Source organism: Geotrypetes seraphini, chromosome 1 (genome assembly GCF_902459505.1).
Source record: "Geotrypetes seraphini chromosome 1, aGeoSer1.1, whole genome shotgun sequence".
Lineage (NCBI taxonomy): Eukaryota > Metazoa > Chordata > Amphibia > Gymnophiona > Dermophiidae > Geotrypetes > Geotrypetes seraphini.
Genome location: NC_047084.1, coordinates 185,253,174 through 185,274,186, shown reverse-complemented (window position 1 = coordinate 185,274,186; position 21,013 = coordinate 185,253,174). Strand labels below are relative to the sequence as shown.

The following is a 21,013-nucleotide window of genomic DNA, read 5'->3' as shown; positions in this document are numbered from 1 at the left end:
CTGCTCATACAGTTGCTTCTACTTCACATGGATCGGATGGCTCTCTGTTCTTGGGTATTAACTGTAGAGGGCACTAAACTGATTATAGTGAAGTAGTCCAGAGGCAAAAAGGATTCCTTCTGCAGCCATGCAGTTAAAAGAAATAACCCTACTGTCTAGAATGTCTCACCTATCTACTGGAAAAGACTGAACTCTGAGGACTTTCTTAAGAGATCAGACTCCACAGGCGACCTTTGAGGGGAGGAATGCTGGCCTAGTGCCTAACCCTCAGGAAAGCCTGGTTCTAAGAAAGAGGTTGTAAAGGATCAGCAGGCCCACCCCTACCTCATTTCTTTACTTATAACAACCTGTAAACTACTGTCTTCCTCTGGAAGAGGGCATTACTTTGGTAGGCTTTTTCTGCCCTTTTTTTTCTTCCAGGTGTAAGTTCTTCTGCATCACAGTATGGCTGGGAAACATCATATCACCAAAGCTGCTGCTCAGGTTACAACTTTTGTCTCTGTGCAGACAGAAAATGTTACCAAGGTAGAGGGAGTAGTTCCATGTACAAGCTGTCTTCAGCTTGAATCCCTCAGGAAGGAAGAAAAAGAACTGAGAGAGGAGGTGGCAAGATTGGGAAGCATCTGTGAGAATGAGAGGTACATTGATGAAATGGTTCATGAGGCGACAAAGATTTCCAGTAGTAGGGAAGAAGAGGCTATGCTGAGGGAAGGCAATTGGACTCAGATTACGGAACACTGCAGGACTAGTACTGTGACTCCCCTTGCCCTTGACCTGAAGAACCAGTATGCTGTCCTGGAAGTGGAGGAGATGAGAGCATCCCAAGGAGAAGAAGGACCAAAACTTGAAATCCTAAAAATTACTAGATCCATGACCACCAGGAAGCGTAAGGTAGTGGTAGCTGGCGATTCCCTTCTGAGGGGTACAGAAGCATCCATCTGCAGATCAGACATGATGTCACGGGAGGTATGCTGTCTGCCTGGTGCCAAAGTCCAAGATGTTACAGAGAGCTTTCTGAGACTCATCAAGCCTGATGACTACTATCCGATGCTGCTCATCCACATTGACACTAATGATATTGCCAGGTACTCCTGTGAACGTGTCAAAAGTGAATTTGTGGCTCTGGGAGAGAAGGTGAAGCAGTCAGATCCGCAGGTGGTATTCTTGTTCATCCTCCCTGTCGAGGGTAAAGGCCAGGGCAAAGAAGCTTGCATCCTAGAGATGAATGCGTGTCATCAAGAGCATTTTGGCTTCCTGGACCAAGAGTGTGTGGCGCAGTTGTTAAAGCTACAGCTTCAGCACCCTGGGGTTGTGGGTTCAAAACCCACGCTGCTCCTTGTGACCCTGGGCAAGTCACTTAATCCCCCCATTGCCCCAAGTTCAAAGCTTGGATAAAAACACAAAAATAAAAAATGGCCCTAAGTATTTTAATGAAATAACTAGGTTTGTATGGCAAAAATCATTTTGGAGGTCATCTGGGGCTTGGAACACCAGAGAGAGGTTTAGAATGCACTGAGACAAAGAGATCATGTACTTAAACTGATAACATAAAAAACAGAAACATGATGGCAGATAAAGGCCAAATGGCCCATCTAATCTGCACATCCGCAGATTAGAGGTCCCCAGTGCCCCTGGAGCAGCTCTGCATAGGAGAAGATGCAGACTGTGGGCCAGACATCTGTAGTTGGGGTTCCTGTCTGTCTAGCTTACATTGGATAGAATTACCATATTTTTGACTTGAAAAAGAGGACACATGACCCCACCCCACCCCTGGCCCAGCCCCCAGAAGCTAATTTGGCAGGACTGGTTTACAAGGAATCTGGTCCATGGAGAGATTTCTTCAAAACTCGGAACAGGATACAATCCGAGGGAGCTAGGTCAGAACTGTAGGGTGAATGGTTCAGCTACTGAAACCCATATTCTCAGATGGCAGCCTGTGATTATTGTGATATGTTTACCGGTGCATTGTCGTGAAGAAACAGCATGCCTGCTGTGAGTTTTCCTCATCTTTTCTCCTTGATTGACTCCCACAGACTGATCATTGCGTTGGCGTAACTTTCCCCAGTTTAGTTGTTTTGTGTGGCATGAACTCCCAGAAGACAGTTGCTATGACTTTGCCTGCAGATTTTCTGTCTTGAATATTTTGGGGGTAGGGGATGACTTGTGCTTCTACTGCATTGGCTTTATTTTGGACTCAGGATCTCTGTAATAGACCCAAGTCTCATCTCCAGTCACCAAACGATGAAAAAATTCACTTGGTCTTCATGGAGCATCTTCAAGTTCTCCTGACAGCAATGGAGCCTCGTGGCCTTCTGACATGGCGTCAACATTCTTGAAACTCATCTTACACTGACCTTGGATATGCCCAACTTTTCATGAATTACAATATTTTCCAAACTGTATCTGCCAAGATGCCCATTTCTTCAGCTATTCAGGAAATCTTAATTTGTCTGTTTGACAAAATTAAATCCTTGACTTTCTTGCACATTTCTGTGGAAGCTGCTCCAAAATTTTACTTTGTAGGATGATGGGGCAGACTCACCATAAACTACAGTCATGTATTCATGGATCTCCTTTGGCTTTTTTCCCTTCTTTTGTGAGAAATTTTATCACTGAATGGTGCTCCAAATCTAGCAGTTTCTTACTTGATTTGCATGAGGATTCTCCTGACATCTTGTGCATCAGTAACCTTGAGAAATATAAAATGACAAAACCATTAAAGGAATAACTTAAATTGTAGAAAATATCTCTTCAATTATTTAAACCAAATAATACTGACAGGAGCAAGCCTCAGCAATTTATCTCGTACTGGAATTTCTTCCAAGAGAAGAATAGATTTTTTTCTCCTGATGACATCATAGGCTTGGACCCGTCCTCCCTACCATTGTTTAAAACAGTGATTCCCAACCCTGTCCTGGAGGAACACCAGGCCAATCGGGTTTTCAGGCTAGCCCTAATGAATATGCATGAGAGAGATTTGCATATGATGGAAGTGATAGGCATGCAAATTTGCTTCATGCATATTCATTAGGGCTAGCCTGAAAACCCAATTGGCCTGGTGTTCCTCCAGGACAGGGTTGGGAACCACTGGTTTAAAATATCAATTAAATTACTTCATTACTTTATTAATAAATGAATTACTTTCTTATTAGTGTCTTCTTATTTAATCTAACCTAACTCTTAAACAATTCATCAAATTTTTAAACAATTCATCAAATTTTAATATTCTAATTCTAATATTTCATTAAATTTCATTAACTTTCATTGAATTTATTAAAACTCTTATATCTAGCTAATATTAGAAATTAAAGAAGAACTACAATTAAGCTGAACACTCAGGACCGGCAGCAGATGATATTTTAACTTTTTAAAGTGCGTTTATGTTTCAAGTATTTTCAAAAGTATTTCAAAAAAGGTGCCTCAGTGCTAAAGTTCAACAAAGTGCCTCAGTGCTGTAAACCAGTGTTCTTCAACCGCCGGTCCGTGACCGGTGCTGGTTCGCAGAAATTTTCTGCCAGTCCACAGGGCTGGCATGTCCATCGGGCAGAAGACAGTGTTTTTCAGCTGCCGATCCACGATGCGATCAATGTGGCATCTTCGGGCCGGCTCCCTGAGTGCTGCAGTGCACAAAGCCATGGGAAAAAGCTCCTACACGCGTCCTGCGCCTGAACTGGGTGTGCTGAAAAGTTCTCAGCCCAACCAACCAACTTCCTAAATTCTGAGTGTTATTTTGCCACTGTAGCTGAAAAGTGTGTTATCTTATTTCGTTAAGTGCTAATTTGCAGAAACAAAATTCTATGGTTTGCCATTATTTCAGATCATTTATTGAACCATATCCACATCATTCTCTTCTTGGTTGGGCTGAGAACTTTTCAGCATCCCCTCATATAGAGAGACACTATATCCTCCTTTTGTGTGGTGGCTGTTCCTTTGCCTATGCACTCAAGCATCCATCTGGCTTTTGCCATCAGCTTTTCTACTTGTTTGACCATCATCACCCCAGGTTCTGTTTTTCTTTCATGCATAGTACTTCATCCTTATACTTCACCTCCCCTTGGGTTTTTGCAGCTCAAATATTTGACCCTGGATATTTTAGCATTAAATCTTAGCTGCCAAATTCTAGACTATTGTTCAAGTATCACCACAATTGAGTAAGCATAATGGCTTGATGAGACTGGCACCAGGCAAACAGTAATCCTCCCGTGATTACATGTCTGATTGGCAAATAGTTTATGAGCTCTGGTCCTCTTTTTAGGGGGATTTTGTCACCTCCTTCCATTACCAGAGCTGCAAATCAATTCTTCAATTCTAGGGAAGATTGCGTTGGTTCTCGATTCTACAGGCTCTGGTGATATTGTATCCAGCTGTCTTCTTTTCACAGAGTGCCTCTTTCCCTTTGCTGGAGATCTTGGATGCCTCGAGAAGCATTTCATCAATGTACTTGTCATACAGGCTTCTTGGGCTTGCTACCTCCTCTCTGCTCCTCTACTTTTTCCTAGGGAATTTGATCTGCAGGCATCTAGTCCCTCACTCTGGATCAAGCTGTCCATCTGGATGTATGCAGAAGTGATAATAGTAGAAACAACTTTGATGACACATTTCTGTGCCATAATTCTACTGTTTGATACCTGTTGGAAAAATGATTAAAAAATAATAATAATAATAATTCAAAAGACAATAAATCATCAGAAGCAATGAAGATAAAAGTATCAAGTGAGGGATGACGCTTGTTTTTTGGCCCGTCATCCCTCACTTTATACTTTTATCTCCTTTGCTTCTGATGATTTATTGTCTTTTGAATGCTTGCGACTGCATTTTAAGGACCCCTGAATAAGGCTAGATAAAGCCGAAACATGGCCCATGTAGGGTCTGGTCATCGTTAATGCAGTACAATCATTGTGTTTATACTGTTGGAATAAGTTTGACTTCCAGTATATTGTGATATATTTTATTCACCTATAAACTTTACAATTTTAAACTCTTGGAAGTCCAGGATCTGGTTCCACATTTGTTTTTCTGTAGAACCCGGTTTCTGTGGTATCACGGACCATCCTGGTGACAGAGACTACCCCACAGGTTTTTTTTTTGCATTTGGAAAAAAAAAAATCTTGTTTGTCTTACCTGTCAGAAAAAAAATTGCTTTTTTAAAATGTGAAATCTAACTCTGTTCCAGATTCCTCTTTCTAGTTCTATTTGTATCCTGTTAGTGGGTTGTACACTAGTTTTCTTAATGCTTTGAACCTTTATAGAATGGCATGAAAGATTAAAAAAGATATTACTAATCAAAGCCTCCTGAAATATACATAACCATTCCCTTTGCACAGAAAATAAAAATTTGACTTAAATACTTCCCTAACCTTTCCAAAGAACTGATAATGTGTGAGAAGTCTAAGTGGCGGCTGAAGGCATGCCGCTGACTAATGTATTAAAGAAGCAGTGCCAGAAGGAAGGGAGCAGCTTGAGAACTGGCTGGCAAGGGCTTCATCATCCCTGCCCGCCATTTAAAGAGAGTATCGCAGTTCTGTAGGGGGCCTGAATCCTACACCACAGGTGTGTCTGTGCACCATGTACTATTCCATAAGGGAGCACATAAGTGTTATACCATGTAAATGCAAGGGGCATACATATGGGAGGAAAATAGGTGAATCTTCAACTTATACACATAACTTACAGAAGAATATGTTATATGCATTTCAAGGTACACTTAGGTGTGCCCATTTACATCTGCCATTCACCTGGCATAAGTGGTTGCAGCTAAATTTAGTACTCCAGTTTGGATTTATGTTGGTTTTTAATGGAACCAGCATGCCCAGACACCATTTTAGAATAAGCACTTCCTGTGCTGCACTGAGCCACCTAAAACAGGACAGCCTGTTAGAGAATTGCCCCTAAGTATGTATGTGGCAATGGAAAATTAAGTGACTTGCCCAAAATTGTAAGGAGGAATAGCATCGGGATGTGAACCTGGATGTCTCTTTCCACTATTGAGGACAATTTTCTAAGTCATTCGAACAGGAACCCCCCCTCCAAAAAAAAAAAAAAAAATAACCCTATATTGTCTGAAAACTCATCCTTCAGTGTATCTAAAAGTCAGTATGTTCTACAACATTCATACTTTCATTCACTGAAAATAAGCATTTGTGATTAATTTTTTAAATTAGAGGAGGAAAAACTATATGCATGGATGATTTTCAAATCTTCATGCAAAAGTTTCAGCAAAAAGATTTAAAAAGCACCATACTTTTTACCACTGAGAAGTTTTTAAAAGCAATAGTAGTACATTGCTTGCTTGGGTTTTTTTTTTCTGTACTATTTCTCTTGACTTATGTTTGATTTTAGACCCAAGCAGATTCCTTGGCAACCTGTGAAATGTTTTGACTTGTGTATCTCAATTTCAATAATAGTAATGGTTCTAAAATATTGTTTTCTTTTTTAAAGTTCTTTATAAAAAGACACCTGAATCTTGCCAAAGAGCTGATTCATGGAACAATTCACCGTAAACCAGGAGCGGCAGAAGCTTTGATACAGAATATCTATGTTATTTTAACAAGCAGAAAGTAAGTACATAATTTCTAACCATTTGTGTGAGAACAAAATCTACTGGATGCAGTACAGTAATAGTTTAATTAATTAAAACATTTTTGAAGGATTTAAGATTAAACTCTACTTTGACCATTCATTTGTACTTCTATATCAGCGGTCTCAAACTCAAACCCTTTGCAGGGCCACATTTTGGATTTGTCGGTACTTGGAGGGCCTCAGAAAAAAATAGTTAATGTCTTATTAAAGAAATGACAGTTTTGCATGAGGTAAAAACTCTTTATAGTTTATAAATCTTTCCTTTTGGCTAAGTCTTAATAATAATATTGTCATTTATAGCGACATATGATCAAGAGATTGTTTTATTTTAGTTTTGTGATTATGGTAAACATATCGAGGGCCTGTTCTATATGAACACTGTTCTATATGAACTGAGGAGTGCTGGAGATTTTCAGGCAAAGACTGGGGAACTGAGTTTTAAGTTGAGGGATCTGTCTTTCAGTTTAGGTAAGCATTGAGTAAACTGTTTTTTTCTTCCAATTTTAGTATTACAACTAGATTTACAGGTGTGGGGGGTGATGGAGGAAGTTATCAACATGAGGTACCACGAAGAGCTGGATTCAGTAAATGGGCATTCAAAATTGGTGCCGTTTATAGAATCATGCTTAGCGCCGACTTTCATACCTAAATATAGGCACCAGAATTTCTTTATCATCCCTCTAGACCGGCACAGATGGATGGGTTTACACTCTTCTGCCAGCAGATGGAGACTGAGAACACATTGACTTTTGGCAGCAGTACAAGTGGGCTGTGCAGTCCCATCTGTAATCAGTTTGTTCTAAGTCTTGTGGAGGTGGTAAGCCTGTGCAGTCTTCCTGTAGTTAGCTTAGGGCCTGTTGGATGTGATTAGTGGCCTGTTTCTTGACCCTTTTGTTCGGCCAGACAGAGCTTGGGGGTTTCTCTTACTGCTGATAGTACTGGGGATTCCCTTTCTGTACCAACTGTGTTTGCTGGTGGTTTTTCTTTAGCGACTGGGTCCATTCAGACTTTTTTGTTTCTGCCGAAGTCGAGGATCATTTTTTGGTGGTCTTTTCTCCAGTTTTGGTGGGAAGCTCCATCATTTGGCCTCAGGTGACCTCCCTCCTGTTTTAGAACAACAGGAACCGGTCTCTGGTGTTTCTTTTTCACCAGCAGTGCATGTCTTTTTTTCTGTCAGGGGTTTTTGCCTCTGATTTTGTGTTAGTCATGTACAAGGCTTACTTGCAGGCGGCTGGGGGGTCCTGCTTTTTCCCCGGAGGCTTCAGTTCTTCTGGGGGTATGCTCTCTTCAGCGTTTGTTCCCGTCCAACCCTTCCTTCTCCACCCAAGCATCTGCATGTTTCTTGGGACAAGAAGATTTCCTCATTGATGTGGTCTTTCCTGATAAGGACCTGGACCTCCTTGGTGACACCCAGGACCCTCTTGGGGAGGATGATGTGGCAGACAGTTGGTCCTTGGATCTGCTGGTTGGCAGGGACACCTCAATTATTCGCATTTTTCACCAGGAAGAGTTGCAGGAGCTTATTCTTCAAGTGTCTTCAGTTTTGCGCTTTTGAGGAAGAAGCTAAAGACCCCCACTCAGGTTGTGGAGCCTCTGCTGTGGGGGATCTGGTCAGCCTCCTGACCCTTTTTTATGTATCAGGATATTCGGATTATGGTGCACGCGTAGTAGAAGGCTCCAGATGCACCTTTTCGCTTGGCGTGGTCCATGGCTCACCTCTGTCCCATTCCTGACCTTGTTAGGGATATCTTCAAGTCTCCCATGTTTGATGCTATGGTTTTGGTCATTGCTCATCAGCCATATAGTGCCAGTGGAAGGTGGCTCAGCCTTGAGAGACCCCCAGGACCACAGAATGTAGTCTCTCCTTAAACAGAGTTTTGACGTGACAGCCTTGGGTGTCCAGGCGGTGATTTGTGGTGTTCTGGTAGCCAGGGCCTGTTTCTGGTGGTTTGAGCATATTATTGACCCGGGAGTCTGCTGACTGGTCTTTAGTGGATGAGGAGGTGGCTAAGTTCGAGCTCAGCGCTTCTTATCTTTCTGATGCACTGTATGATTTGTTGTGGGCGTCAGCCAAGTCTATGTCCCTCGGAGTGGCTACTCTACATACCCTCTGGCTTCATGATTGGTCGGCCTCTAAGTCAAAGCTCAGTAAATTTTCTTTTTGAGGTTCCTTCTTCTTTGGCGAGGAGTTGGACAAGCTTTATCAGGCCTTGAGTGACTCCAAGGTGCCTCAGCTTCCAGAGGACAAGCCTCGTTCAGCATCACGGGGATGCTCTAGCCATGAGTTTCATAGGGGGGGCATCTGCATGAGTTTCATAGGTATTGTCCTGACCGGAGTTTGGCTGCCTTTTGTTCCAGAGGATGTTTCTTTCAGCACATGCTGTCCTTTAATGGAGCCCGCTGGGGGGTAATGACACCTCTAGTGCCTCCACCCCTGCCTGTTCAGGTCAGTGAAGATATACAGGTCCTTCCCCCGGTTCCGGTGGGAGCCCTTTTATGGGAGTTTTTACCAGGAGTAGACCGAGATCAGTGGGTTATGGAAGTGATTCGGGATGGCAGTGCCCTCGAGTTCAACCGGCCCTTGCTAGATCTTTTTCTTTCTTCCCCTTGTCAGTCTGCTTGGAAGAAACGGGCGTTTTGTCAGACTCTTTGGAGGTTGGTGGAGCTCTGGGCCGTCGGGCCGGTACCTCCCCCGGAAATTCGCTCCGGAAGGTACTCCATTTATTTTGTGGTGCTCAAGAAAGAGGGGCCTTTTTGGCCTATTCTGGATCTGAAAGGTATCAACAGAGTGCTCTGGTCCCCTTCGATTTGAATGGAGACCCTCAAATCAGTCATTTTAGCAATGCAGCCTGGGGAATTCCTGACTTCTTGCAACTTGACAGAGGCTTGCCTTCATATTCCGATCAGGAATTCTCATCAGTGATTCCCTCACTGTGATTTTGGGAAAGCATTATCAGTTTTGTGCACTTCTGTTTGGTCTGGCCATGGCTCCTTCACCAAGGTTATGGTGGTGGTGCTGGCAGCAGCCTTGCGCAAGGAGACCATATTGGTTCATCCCTATCTGGATGACTGGTTGATTCAGGAGAGCTCCCGAGTTTATTTCTTCATAACAACTCTATTGAAATGACGGTAACATGCAGGAATAATAACAAATATATTTTGATCAAATATGATAATGCTTAAAGGCAGTCTTTAAGAATATGATGAAATCAAAACATTTACCAACCTGAAGATCCTGCCTGTTCAAAAGTTCCTTTTGCCATCTTCATCAAAGCACTTCTTATGTTGTTATTTCATTCGGGCTACCAGTCCTTGCATTTTTTTGCTGTAGTGTTTGAATTTTGCATAAATGCCTGCCTTACCCATAGGTTGAAGAACTTCATTAAAATATTCCTAAACTGGGTCTCTTTTACAGTGTATTGCCATTATAGGCTTTCTCCAAGGAGAGAATAATATGATAAACCTCAAGCTATACATATAATTATCCCAAGACTTGTGGAGTATTCTGCTCAAAAGGTTTCACTTTCATTTTTACTGCTTCTAGAAGACCCCGCAATAGGGATACCCCAATCAACATCCAGCATGTTAAAATCACCTATTAGTAAAACTTTCCCTTTTTTTTAAAAAAAAATATATTCTGAATGTCTACAATTAAATTTCTGTCCACTTCTTCCATCTGTGAAGAAGGTCTGTAATATCACACCATTGTAAATATATTTACCATTCCCTCTTTCCAAATTGATCCACAGATCTGGAAATTGTGTGGCTTTAATATGATCTTTAACATATAATTCTACTCCACCTCCTTTTCTTCCTACCCTGTCTTTCCTGAACAGATTATAACCTAGTTTAACTACATCCCAGTCATGATTCTCCGTGAACCACTATATCCAACTCATCTTCTTCTATCACAGCTTCTATCATGTTCCTGTTTTTTCACTCATCTTACTCTAGCCATTAGATTTTGATAGATTTTCTGCTTTATTTATTTATTTATTCAATTTTTTTATACCGTTCTCTCAAGGGAGCTCAGAACGATTTACATTAATTTATTCAGGTACTCAAGCATTTTTCCCTGTCTGTCCCGGGGGGCTCACAATCTATCTAATGTACCTGGGGCAATGGGGGGATTAAGTAACTTGACCAGGGTCATAAGGAACAGCGTAGGTTTGAACCCATAACCCCAGGATGCTAACCACTGCGCCACACACTCTTCTAAACTTCTAAAACCTCATTTACATTAATAAATAAGAAAACATGTATCCAAATTCTCCTATTCTTGATTTTTATTATCTAGTGCATCCTATTATTTTGTCCCTTTTTTTCCTTTACATTGAGTGCCTCCTTGGGTTCCTGTAGTCTTATTTAAACTACATTTTAAAGTACCATTATTGTACTATCTTTATAATTTGTTAATAATTAGTCATTCTGTTAGCTTTTAAACTACATTTTAAAGTACCATTTTTGTACTACTATCTTTATAATTTTTTTTTTCTGTTTTTAATTCTTTATTTTCATTTTATCCATTTTGACATAACTTTAGTCAAAAACAAGAAATAATACAATACCAGTTTTAACATCTTTGAATAACAAGAGAAATCTGGAAAAACAAATTAGATCGAATAAATAATTAATCAAATTAAATCAAATAAATGATCTGAAAACATCCTCCCATAAATTCAAAGATACAAAAGTGAGCTCGGGAATCAAATATACTGGTTTGTATAGTTAGTCCTTAATAAAAAGACAGAGCGCTGTGAATTCACTGAACTTTACTATTACTAACTAAAGTGTACAAAGGAAAATAAAGATGTGGCTGATATAATTTGTTAATAATAAGTCATTCTGTTAGCTTATTTGTTTCAGTGTATCAAATAATTACACAAAATAAATTTTTATTGCGCCATAGTAATGAATGGTTGCGAATCTGCAGATTTAGTCCCTGTTTGATATTAATCATTTTCTTTTAATTTATTTTTCTAGAATTAAATGTATTAAGGATGAAAAGATTGATTTGACAGATACCTCTTACCAGAAAATGTTACCTATGGTTGCTAGATCAACTGCCACAAAAGCAGTGAAGAATAATATTAGGATAACAGAAATAATTGCGGAGCCAGATACTGTCTTTAACCAGCAGAAAGTTCAGACAATACTTAATAGACATTTGCAACACAGATATGAAGAAAGATTAGAGAACCCAAGTAAGTGATCTCATTTAAAAAATGGTGGGAATAATTCTTTTTAAAATGATGTTTGGCTTATTTTTCTTCTCTGTCCTTGAAATCCTTTGCATTGTTGTTGGTTTTTTTTTTAGTCAAAGCAATGTGATTGACAAGTTAATCCACTTGAATATATTTGTGATTTCTTTTGAGAGTTACACTCCATCCAGTCAGTGTAGAAACAACTATCCATTGTTTATTACTTCATATTTCCTACAAAAGTCTGAAATCCCTGAGGGTAATCTGCTAGCATCCACAGGAAATTCCATGGAGCTGCTTGCAGACATCTGCACATTTATGGTACTCTTTAATCAAGAAGAGGCTAGAGAAACTGGGCCCCTTCTTCCTTGAAAAGAGAAGACTGAGAGGAAACATGATCAAAACATTTAAGATAAATAAGGGAATTGACTTAGTAGAGAAAGAGAGATTGTTCACCCTCTCCAAGCTGAGGAGAACAAGAGGGCACTCGCTAAAGTTAGAAGGGAATAGATTCCGTACAAACGTAAGGAAGTTCTTCTTCACCCAGAGAGTGGTAGACATCTAGAATGCTCTTCCAGAGGCTGTTATAGGGAAAAGCACCCTTCAGAGATTCAAGAAAAGGTTGGATACGTTCCTACTGGAACAGAACATGCGCAGGTAAGACTAGACTTCAAGTAGGGCACTGGTCTTTGACCTAAGGGCCACCGCGAGAGCAGACTGCTGGGCATGATGGACCACTGGTCTGACCCAGCAGCGGCAAATCTAATGTTCTTATTTAGCAGTCTCTACTATATGGTATTTGTCATTTCTTTAGCACTCTCCAGACCAGTAGAGGTTAACTTTACGAATGGGTATATATCTAATCATGACCAGCAGGTGGAGACTGAAAACAAAACTTTGGGACAGTATATACTATCCTCCCTTCTCTATTTCCCTCAGTCTTCTTTCAGTCTCCAGCAGGTGTTGAGTGATCTGTACCCATCTCTCTTGGTAGGGCTGTTGGAATTTGTTTAGGGGTTTATTGTCCCTGTTTTTGGCCGGACGGAGCTTGGTCGGGCCCTGTTTGGGGGTTCGTCCGACCTCGGGGGTGTCAAACCCGGCGGGTCACGAGCGGGGTCCCTCCCCCCACTTCCTCCACCTCCCCACATTTTTTTAGAGGAGCCTCAGCAGTAAGCCTTGCCCCCTAAATCAAGCAAGGCATATTGCTTCGAGAGCCTGTGGAGTCTGTTCTGTAAAAAAAAAAAAAAAAAATCCTGAGGTAGTGCTGGTCTGGAGGGTTGTTTCCCTTTAAGAAAACTGTATTTTACTGTATTTTTTCATGTAACCAGCACTTTTTTATAGCTAGGTCGCGTCTGGAGCAATTGTGCCCTTCTCCGGGGGAGTAGGCCACAATTTTAGTCCAGCCGCGAGGCACTCGCGGCCGGCCTGAACTCGGCGGTTTGGGTCGGTGAGGTGGTGGAGCTCCGTCGGCAGCGGCTGCAGGCGCCCAGAGCTCCCCGCCGATGGTGCCTCGCGAGTCGGCTTGGAGCAGTGGGGAAGCCCGGTCTTCCACAACCGCCCACGGAGGGATTCCCCGAAGGATTCCCTCTCAGCTGATTTTTTGACAGCTGATGCCGACTTGCCTGTCTTAGCGGCTGGGACTGTTCAGTCTTCTCAGCCGCTACAGGCCATGGAGGGAGCATTTTTGGCGGGAACTTCGCCATTTTCTTTGTCTGGCCCCTCCATTTTGTCTGCAACCTCAGGTGACCTTCCCCCTGTATGGCGAACACAGGGGCAGGTTTCAGCATGGACCCTTGCTGGGGCAGGGAGTCCCTGGGGACCCCCAGGGGTTTTTTGCCCCCAATTTATTTTCTTTCTTTGTGCGGACTTTTGGGGGTCCCACGTGCGCCTGGGGGGTTTCGGGGGGGGTTTCCCTCCGCGCCCCCTATGGCTTTGCCTCCCTCTTTTCGTTTGGCGTCCCCTCTTCCTCCTCCCTCATCCAAGCGCCCGCGGGGGGGCTTGGATTGCGAATTGGTGGGCGGAGGAGCGTGTTGGCCTGGTTGAGGACCTGGCTGCTTTGGCGGGCTTCCAGGATCCTCTAGAGGGGACGCCTGTTGGCAGCGGGGCGGCGGGTTTCCCGTCTTCCAGAGCAGATGCGTCCGTGGTGCGCTTTTTTATTCAGAGGGATGAGCTTTTAGACCTGTGTAGCAGGTCTCCTTGGTGCTGCATTTTTGCAGTGGCGCCGCCGGAGACCCCGCGTATGGGGGCCCCTCTGCTTCAGGGGGTCTGTCCTGGTTCCCGCTCTTTTCCTGTGCGTCAGGATTTGCGGGATTTTGTGTTGGCGCAGTGGCCTATGGGCGCAGCTTCGTTTGGTGTGCGCCTTGGCTCTTGGGTATCCCGTCCCGGAGGGAGGTAGGGCTACCTTAATTTCGCCAATGGGGAACGCGGTGGTCTCGGCACTTCCTAAGCGGCATACCGTGCCTGTTATGGACGGTTCTGCTCTTAGGGTCTCGGAGGCGCGTGCGTTAGAGACACTTCTTAAGTATGATTTTGATGTCTCTGCCTTTGGGGTCCAGGCGGCTGTTTGTGGGGAGCTAGTCGCTCGCGCCGTGTTTCGGTGGGCTGAGCGTGTCCTGGATCGGGAGTCTGATGACTGGTCTCTAGTGGATCAGGAGGTAGCGAAGATTGCGATGGCTGCCTCGTTCCTCTCAGATGCTCTTTATGACTTGGTGCGGATTTCGGCTAAGTCTATGGCATGGCCGCGCGGCGTATTTTGTGGCTGCGCGCTTGGGCGGCGGATTCTGCATCCAAAGCTAAGTTTACTAAAGTTCCCTTTAGGGGGTCTTTTTGTTTGGAGAGGAATTAGATGAGTTGATTCAGACTCTGACGGACTCGGAGGTGCCCCGTCTGCCTGAGGACCGTGCCCGCCCTGCGTCTAGGTGTGGGGCTGCCCGGGGGCGTTTGCGGGAATTTCGCAAGTATCGCCCGGGGCGTGGGGCTGCTTCTTTCCCGGCTCAGGGTTTTTCCCGGGGTCGGTTCTTCCAGCGCATGCAGCCCTTTCGGGGGGCCCGTCGGGGGGCAGGGAATCCCTCCGCCGGTTCCCCCGCTTCCCGTCCTGCGCAATGACTCCTTGCCGGCGCCCCCTTTGGTTCCGGTGGGGGCCCGGCTGCGCAAATTTTTCCCCAAATGGGCCGAGATCGCGTCCGATCAGTGGGTCCTTGAGGTGGTGCGGGACGGTTACGCTCTGGAGTTTACCCGCTCTCTGCCGGACCTTTTCCTCGCTTCTCCATGTCAGACTCCATGGAAGACGCAGGCTTTTCGTCAGACCCTTCAGCGTTTGCTAGATCTCGAGGCAGTGGTGCCGGTGTCCCCTACGGAGTGGGGCACCGGCAGGTACTCCATTTACTTTGTGGTGGCCATAAAGGAGGGGACCTTTCGGCCCATCCTGGATTTGAAAGGGGTCAACAGAGCTCTCCAGATTCCATCTTTCCGCATGGAAACGCTGCGGTCGGTCATTCTGGCGGTTCAGCCGGGGGAGTTTCTTACGTCTCTCGATCTGACGGAGGCCTACTTGCAGGTTCCAATTCGGGCCTCTCATCAGCACTTCCTTCGCTTTGCGATCTTGGGGCGGCACTTTCAGTTCTGTGCGCTTCCCTTTGGTCTGGCCACGGCTCCTCGGACGTTCACCACGGTAATGGTGGTCGTCGCGGCAGCCTTGCGGTCGGTGGGCATCCTGGTTCACCCCTACCTGGACGACTGGTTGATTCGGGCAAAGTCGTTGCAGGAGAGCTCCCGGGTTACGGCTCGGGTGGTGGAGTTTCTCCGGTCGCTGGGCTGGGTGGTCAACCTTTCCAAGAGTCGGTTGGTCCCGGCTCAGCGTCTGGAGTGCCTTGGGGTTATGTTCGACACCTCCTTGGGGAAGGTCTTCCTTCCAGAGGCCCGGGTGAGCAAATTGCAATCTCAGATTCGCCTGCTTTTGGCGTCCCGGGGTCCTCGGGCGCGAGATTTCCTCCAAGTCCTGGGGTCAATGGCTGCGTCCCTGGACGTGGTGAGGTGGACGCGGGCCCACATGCGTCCTCTTCAGTATGCTCTGCTCCGGAGGTGGTCTCCCCGGAGGCAAGATTTGGATGTTCCGGTTCCCCTACGAGGCTTGGCGCGCTGCAGTCTGCGCTGGTGGCTCCGGACCCCTCACCTGGTTCAGGGGGTGGGTCTGGATCTCCCGCAGTGGACGGTGCTCCTTACGGATGCGAGTCTCCTCGGTTGGGGGGCTCAGTTTATGGGCCACTCAGCTCGGGGCACCTGGTCCGCGGAGGAGGCCTCCTGGTCGATCAACGTGTTGGAGACCAGAGCGGTCAGGCTGGCGCTGTTAGCTTTCCACTTCCTTTTCCTGGGCAAGTCGGTCAGAGTCCTGTCGGACAATGCCACGGCGGTGGCTTATGTCAATCGTCAGGGGGGCACCAAGAGCACTCCTGTGGCGCAGGAGGCGGCTCGGCTCATGGTTTGGGCGGAGTCCCATCTTCTGGACCTCTCGGCTTCTCATATAGCCGGGGTAGAAAATGTTCAGGCAGACTTCCTCAGTCGTCACTTCCTGGATCCAGGAGAGTGGTTTCTCGGCGCCGGAGCGTTTCGGTTGATAGTGCAAGATTGGGGGCAGCCCCTGATGGACCTGATGGCCACGAGTGGCAACGCCAAAGTGCCCCGCTTCTTCAGTCGTCGCAGGGAAGGGCTGGCCGAGGGTCTGGATGCTCTGGTCCAGCCGTGGCCAACGGAGGGGCTGTTGTATGTGTTCCCTCCTTGGCCGCTGGTGGGCAGAGTGCTTCTTCGCATTGTTCACCATCCGGGTTTGGTGGTGCTGGTGGCACCGGATTGGCCTCGACGTCCGTGGTATGCGCATCTGGTGAGGCACCTGGTGGCGGTTCCTCTTCCTCTGCCTCTCTCGGACGACCTTCTGATGCAGGGTCCCATTCCCATGTTCGACCCGTCTCCCTTCTGTCTTACAGCGTGGCTCTTGAAAGGGGTCGCCTTAGCAAGAAGGGATATTCAGACAAGGTGATCGCTACACTGTTGGGGTCCCGGAGGCTTTCTACCTCTCGGGCTTATGTGCGTCTCTTTGAGGAATGGTGTCGGGCGCGGGGAGTGACCTCTTTTCGCGCTTCTCTGCCTAACATTCTAGAGTTCTTGCAGGATGGCCTGGATAGAGGCCTGGCTTGGTCTTCTCTCCGGGTTCATCTTGCGGCCCTGTCGGCCTTTCGAGGGTTGGTGTCAGGTCAGCGTTTATCGGCTCTTCCTGATGGGATTCGGTTTCTGCGGGCGGCCAAGTTGCTTAGGCCTCCCCTACGGCCCTCGGTTCCCTCTTGGGATCTTAATCTGGTTCTCTCTGTTTTGGTGCGCCCGCCTTTCGAGCCCTTGGACGACTGTTCTTTGAAGGACCTTACTTTGAAGGCGGTCTTTTTGGTGGCCATTACTTCTGCTAGGCGTGTTTCTGAGCTGCAGGCTTTCTCTTGTAGGGCTCCCTTCTTGGAGTTTTCTAGGGAGCGGGTCGTCTTGCGGCCTGTTCCTTCCTTTCTGCCGAAGGTTGTTTCTCCTTTTCATGTCAATCAATCGGTGGTTCTCCCGGTCTTGGGTGGTCGGGAGGGCTCTTCTGAGCAACGGCAGCTGCGCAAGTTGGATGTCGGTCGGGTCCTTCGCTCTGATGTGCAGCGGACCCAGGAATTCCGGAAGTCCGATCATCTCTTTGTCCTCCTGGCTGGTCCTCGTCGGGGAGCTGGCGCTTCTAAGGCTACTATTGCGCGCTGGATCAAGGAGACGATTGCTTCCGCTTATCTTCTGAAACAGTAGCCTGTTCCGGAGTTTCTCAAGGCTCATTCCACTCGGGGTCAGGCGGCTTCTTGGGCTGAGTCGTCGCTCGTGCCTCCGGTGGATATTTGTAAGGCTGCGGTTTGGTCCTCCTTGCATTCATTTGTTAGACATTATCGGGTAGATGTTCAGGCGCGTCGGGACGCGGTGTTCGGTGAGCGTGTTCTGGTATCGGCCCTTCGGGGGTCCCGCCCGTGAGAGGGACTGCTTTGGTACGTCCCATTCGTAAAGTTAACCTCTACTGGTCTGGAGAGTGCTAAAGAAGGAGAAATTAGGTTCTTACCTGCTAATTTACTTTCTTTTAGCTTCTCCAGACCAGTAGAGGTCCCCACCCTGTCTGTTGTTGTTGTTGTTGTTGGGGCTGTTTTCGCGGGCAGTTTTTGTTTTTTGCTGCGGGTTCTAGTATTTTTCTAGGGCCGGGGAGAATTAAAGAACAGCGGCTGTGGCTCGGCTGGCTTAGCTGGCGAGCTGTGGGGACATTTTCCTTCGGGTATTTCTCCTCTGCATTTTCCAACAGCATTTGGGTATGTTATTTGTTACTCCTGTTCGGAGTATTGTTTTCTTCCTGTTTTCCAGTTCTTGGTTCTGCTTGGCTATTCGGCAGACTGAGGGAAATAGAGAAGGGAGGATAGTATATACTGTCCCAAAGTTTTGTTTTCAGTCTCCACCTGCTGGTCATGATTAGATATATACCCATTCGTAAAGTTAACCTCTACTGGTCTGGAGAAGCTAAAAGAAAGTAAATTAGCAGGTAAGAACCTAATTTCTCCTTTCCTTATTTCTTAGATATTTTCAGAGTAATTTTGATAGGGTTCATTACAATCTCATTTTCAAAGGGTAAACTCCTTGCCTGGTATACATAATGAAGGTATCTGCATCCTTCACACCTGCAAAGAAGCAGTGAACACATGCATACTTTTACTCCCATAACCACTTCCATCCATATTTAATGTGAGGGGAAAAAGCATGTTTGCTGCAGAACAAGTGTGCATGTTTTTAGCCCCTTACAGAGCTAGGCCAATTTTTAAAATACACTTTTACATGAGTAAATTTGCATTTACCATTGTAAATACTTTTAAATATTGCCTGCCTTATGACATTGCAACTTTAAGGTAATATTTTGTTTACGTTCTGAGCAATTTTATGGCCAAAATGTTTCCACATCATCTTTATTCATAGCTTCTGTCTTTCGTTTTTAGAGAGAATGTACTGATGCATTCTCTTTTAAATTTATTTCAAATGTTAATCCACTTCTTAAATAACACTGCTACAATTTTTTTTAATTTACAGAGTATGACATTTGGGGGTATAGCTTTAAGACATGCATCTCTGGTATTTGTTGGCTTCTAAATCTCATTTCATCATCATTGAAATTAATAATACTATCAAACATGGTACAGTATGCCATACTAAAATCATTATAAAGGAGATATTGAAGAAAGAACATGAGTTTTGTTCCAGGGCAATAAATGTAATTTCCTAATTGCTCATGCCTAAAAAGTATAGAGAATGTCTGTTATACCATAAAACTTTGCTTTTGTGACCAGGGTAGTCAAATTTTACAATTTACCTATTTAAAATGTGAACATTCTATTCGACAGACACTTTATTATCCTTGGACAAGCAGGCAGCATATTCTCACATGTGGATGATGTCATCCATGGAGCATGGTTCTAAAAGTGTACTGTCACTTTAAACTTCTTAAGAAGCTTCAATACTGCTTGTACTGTACACATGCCTGTGCCTTCCCACCTGAAGAACTTGTTTTTTAGACTTTGTCCAAATCAAGCTACCTTTCCAATCAACGTACTTTTTGCCTTTTGGCTTAGTTTTCTTTTATTTTCATTCTACTTTTAGTATCTTTTCTTCAGTCTTTAAAAAAAGAAGTTAATTTCCCCTTTATTTTTTCTTTCCTCAGTCAGGCCTTTGAGCCTTTATCTCTCCGGTATTTTCTCACCGGTTTTCCTTCTTGTGGTTAAACCATTGCATTTTTCGACTTTGTCACTGAGATATTTCCTCACATGTTGAGGCTTTCTAGTGGGTTCAAAAAGTGCACTCGTTGCCAATGGCCCATCTCCATCACTGACCTACACAGCTGGTGCATTCAGTATCAAGTAGACACTTGCATCCACTGTTCTGCTTTACAAAAACACTCTCTTAAGGCTCGACATATTCAGCAAGAGAAGCTGTTTGGACCGGCCGTTTTTGGCGGCAAGACCCTCCATTTTCTCTGCAGCCTCAGGTGACCTTCTCCCTGTCTTGGAAAGACAGGTGCAGGTTTCTGCTGGGTCCCCTGCTGTGACAGGGATTCCCATGGGACTGCCAGGAGGCTTTCCCCTGATTTATTTTTTGCTTTGTGCAGAGGTTATTTTCAGGCGAATGGGGGGTTCCGAGGTTGGTCTGGGGGTTTCCAGTGGGTATTGTTCCCTCCACGCCCCCTGCGGCTTTGCCCCCCTCTCCTTCCTCGTCCAAATGTCTGCAGGTGGTCTGGGACGAAGACTTGTGTTCTGAGGAGCGTGTTGACCTTGATGAGAACCTGGACCCTTGAGGAGACCTCCAGGATCCTCTCGAGAAGACAACCGCTGGTAACGGGGCCTCAGATTTTCTGTCTGCGGCGAGGAGGCGTCCATGGTGCGCCTTTTTCAGAGATGAGCTCCCGGATTTGATTCAGCAGGTCCCTGTTTTGCGTTTTGAGGAGGCTCCTCCTGAGACCCCACGTGTGGGGGACTCTCTTCTTCGGGGGATCCGCACTGCATCCCGCCCTTTTCCTATGCATCAGGATATTTGGGATATTATCCTGGCACAGTGGAATATGCCGGAGGCGCCGTTTCGGTTTGCGCGCTCCATGACTCATTTATATCCCATCCTGGAGGGGGGATATGTCTACCTTGAAGTTACCATTGGTCTCAGCTATTGCTAAGTGACATACGGTGCCCGTAGAGGGCGGTTCTGCCTTATGGGACTATGAGATGCGCAAGTTGGAGTCCATCCTTAAGCAGAATTTTGATGTCTGCCTTGGGGATCCAGGTGGATATTTGTGGGGGGCTTGTGGCTCAGGCTTTGTTTCGGTGAGCCGAGCATGTTCTTGACCGTGAGTCTGATGACCTGGTCCTTGGTGGATCAAGAGGTGGCAAAGATTGAGATGCAGCCTCTTTCCTCTCAGACGCCCTCTATTATTTGGTGCGGACATCCGCCAAGTCTATGGCTTTTAGGGTGGCCGCGCGTCGTACCTTGTGGCTTTGTGCTTGGTCGACGAATGAGGCGTCCAAGACTAAACTCACAAAATTTCCCTTTCAGGGGTCTTTTTTTGTTTGGTGATGATTTGGATAAGTTGGTTCAGACTTTGACAGACTCTAAAGTGCCCTGTCTGCCTGAAGACCATGCCCACCTGGCAGTTA

General features: G+C 45.5%; 1 protein-coding gene across 4 annotated transcripts in view; it reads left to right on the top strand.

The window, feature by feature from the left end:
- Positions 1 to 21,013, top strand: part of SPATA4 (spermatogenesis associated 4) — a 61,015-nt gene that overhangs the window by 14,096 nt on the left and 25,906 nt on the right. For all 4 annotated transcript variants that reach the window (XM_033942806.1, XM_033942801.1, XM_033942824.1 and 1 more), the window contains exons 3-4: positions 6,439 to 6,557; positions 11,563 to 11,783. In XM_033942806.1, coding sequence (XP_033798697.1) covers positions 6,439 to 6,557; positions 11,563 to 11,783 — 340 coding nt within the window. The remainder of the gene's footprint in view (positions 1 to 6,438; positions 6,558 to 11,562; positions 11,784 to 21,013) is intronic.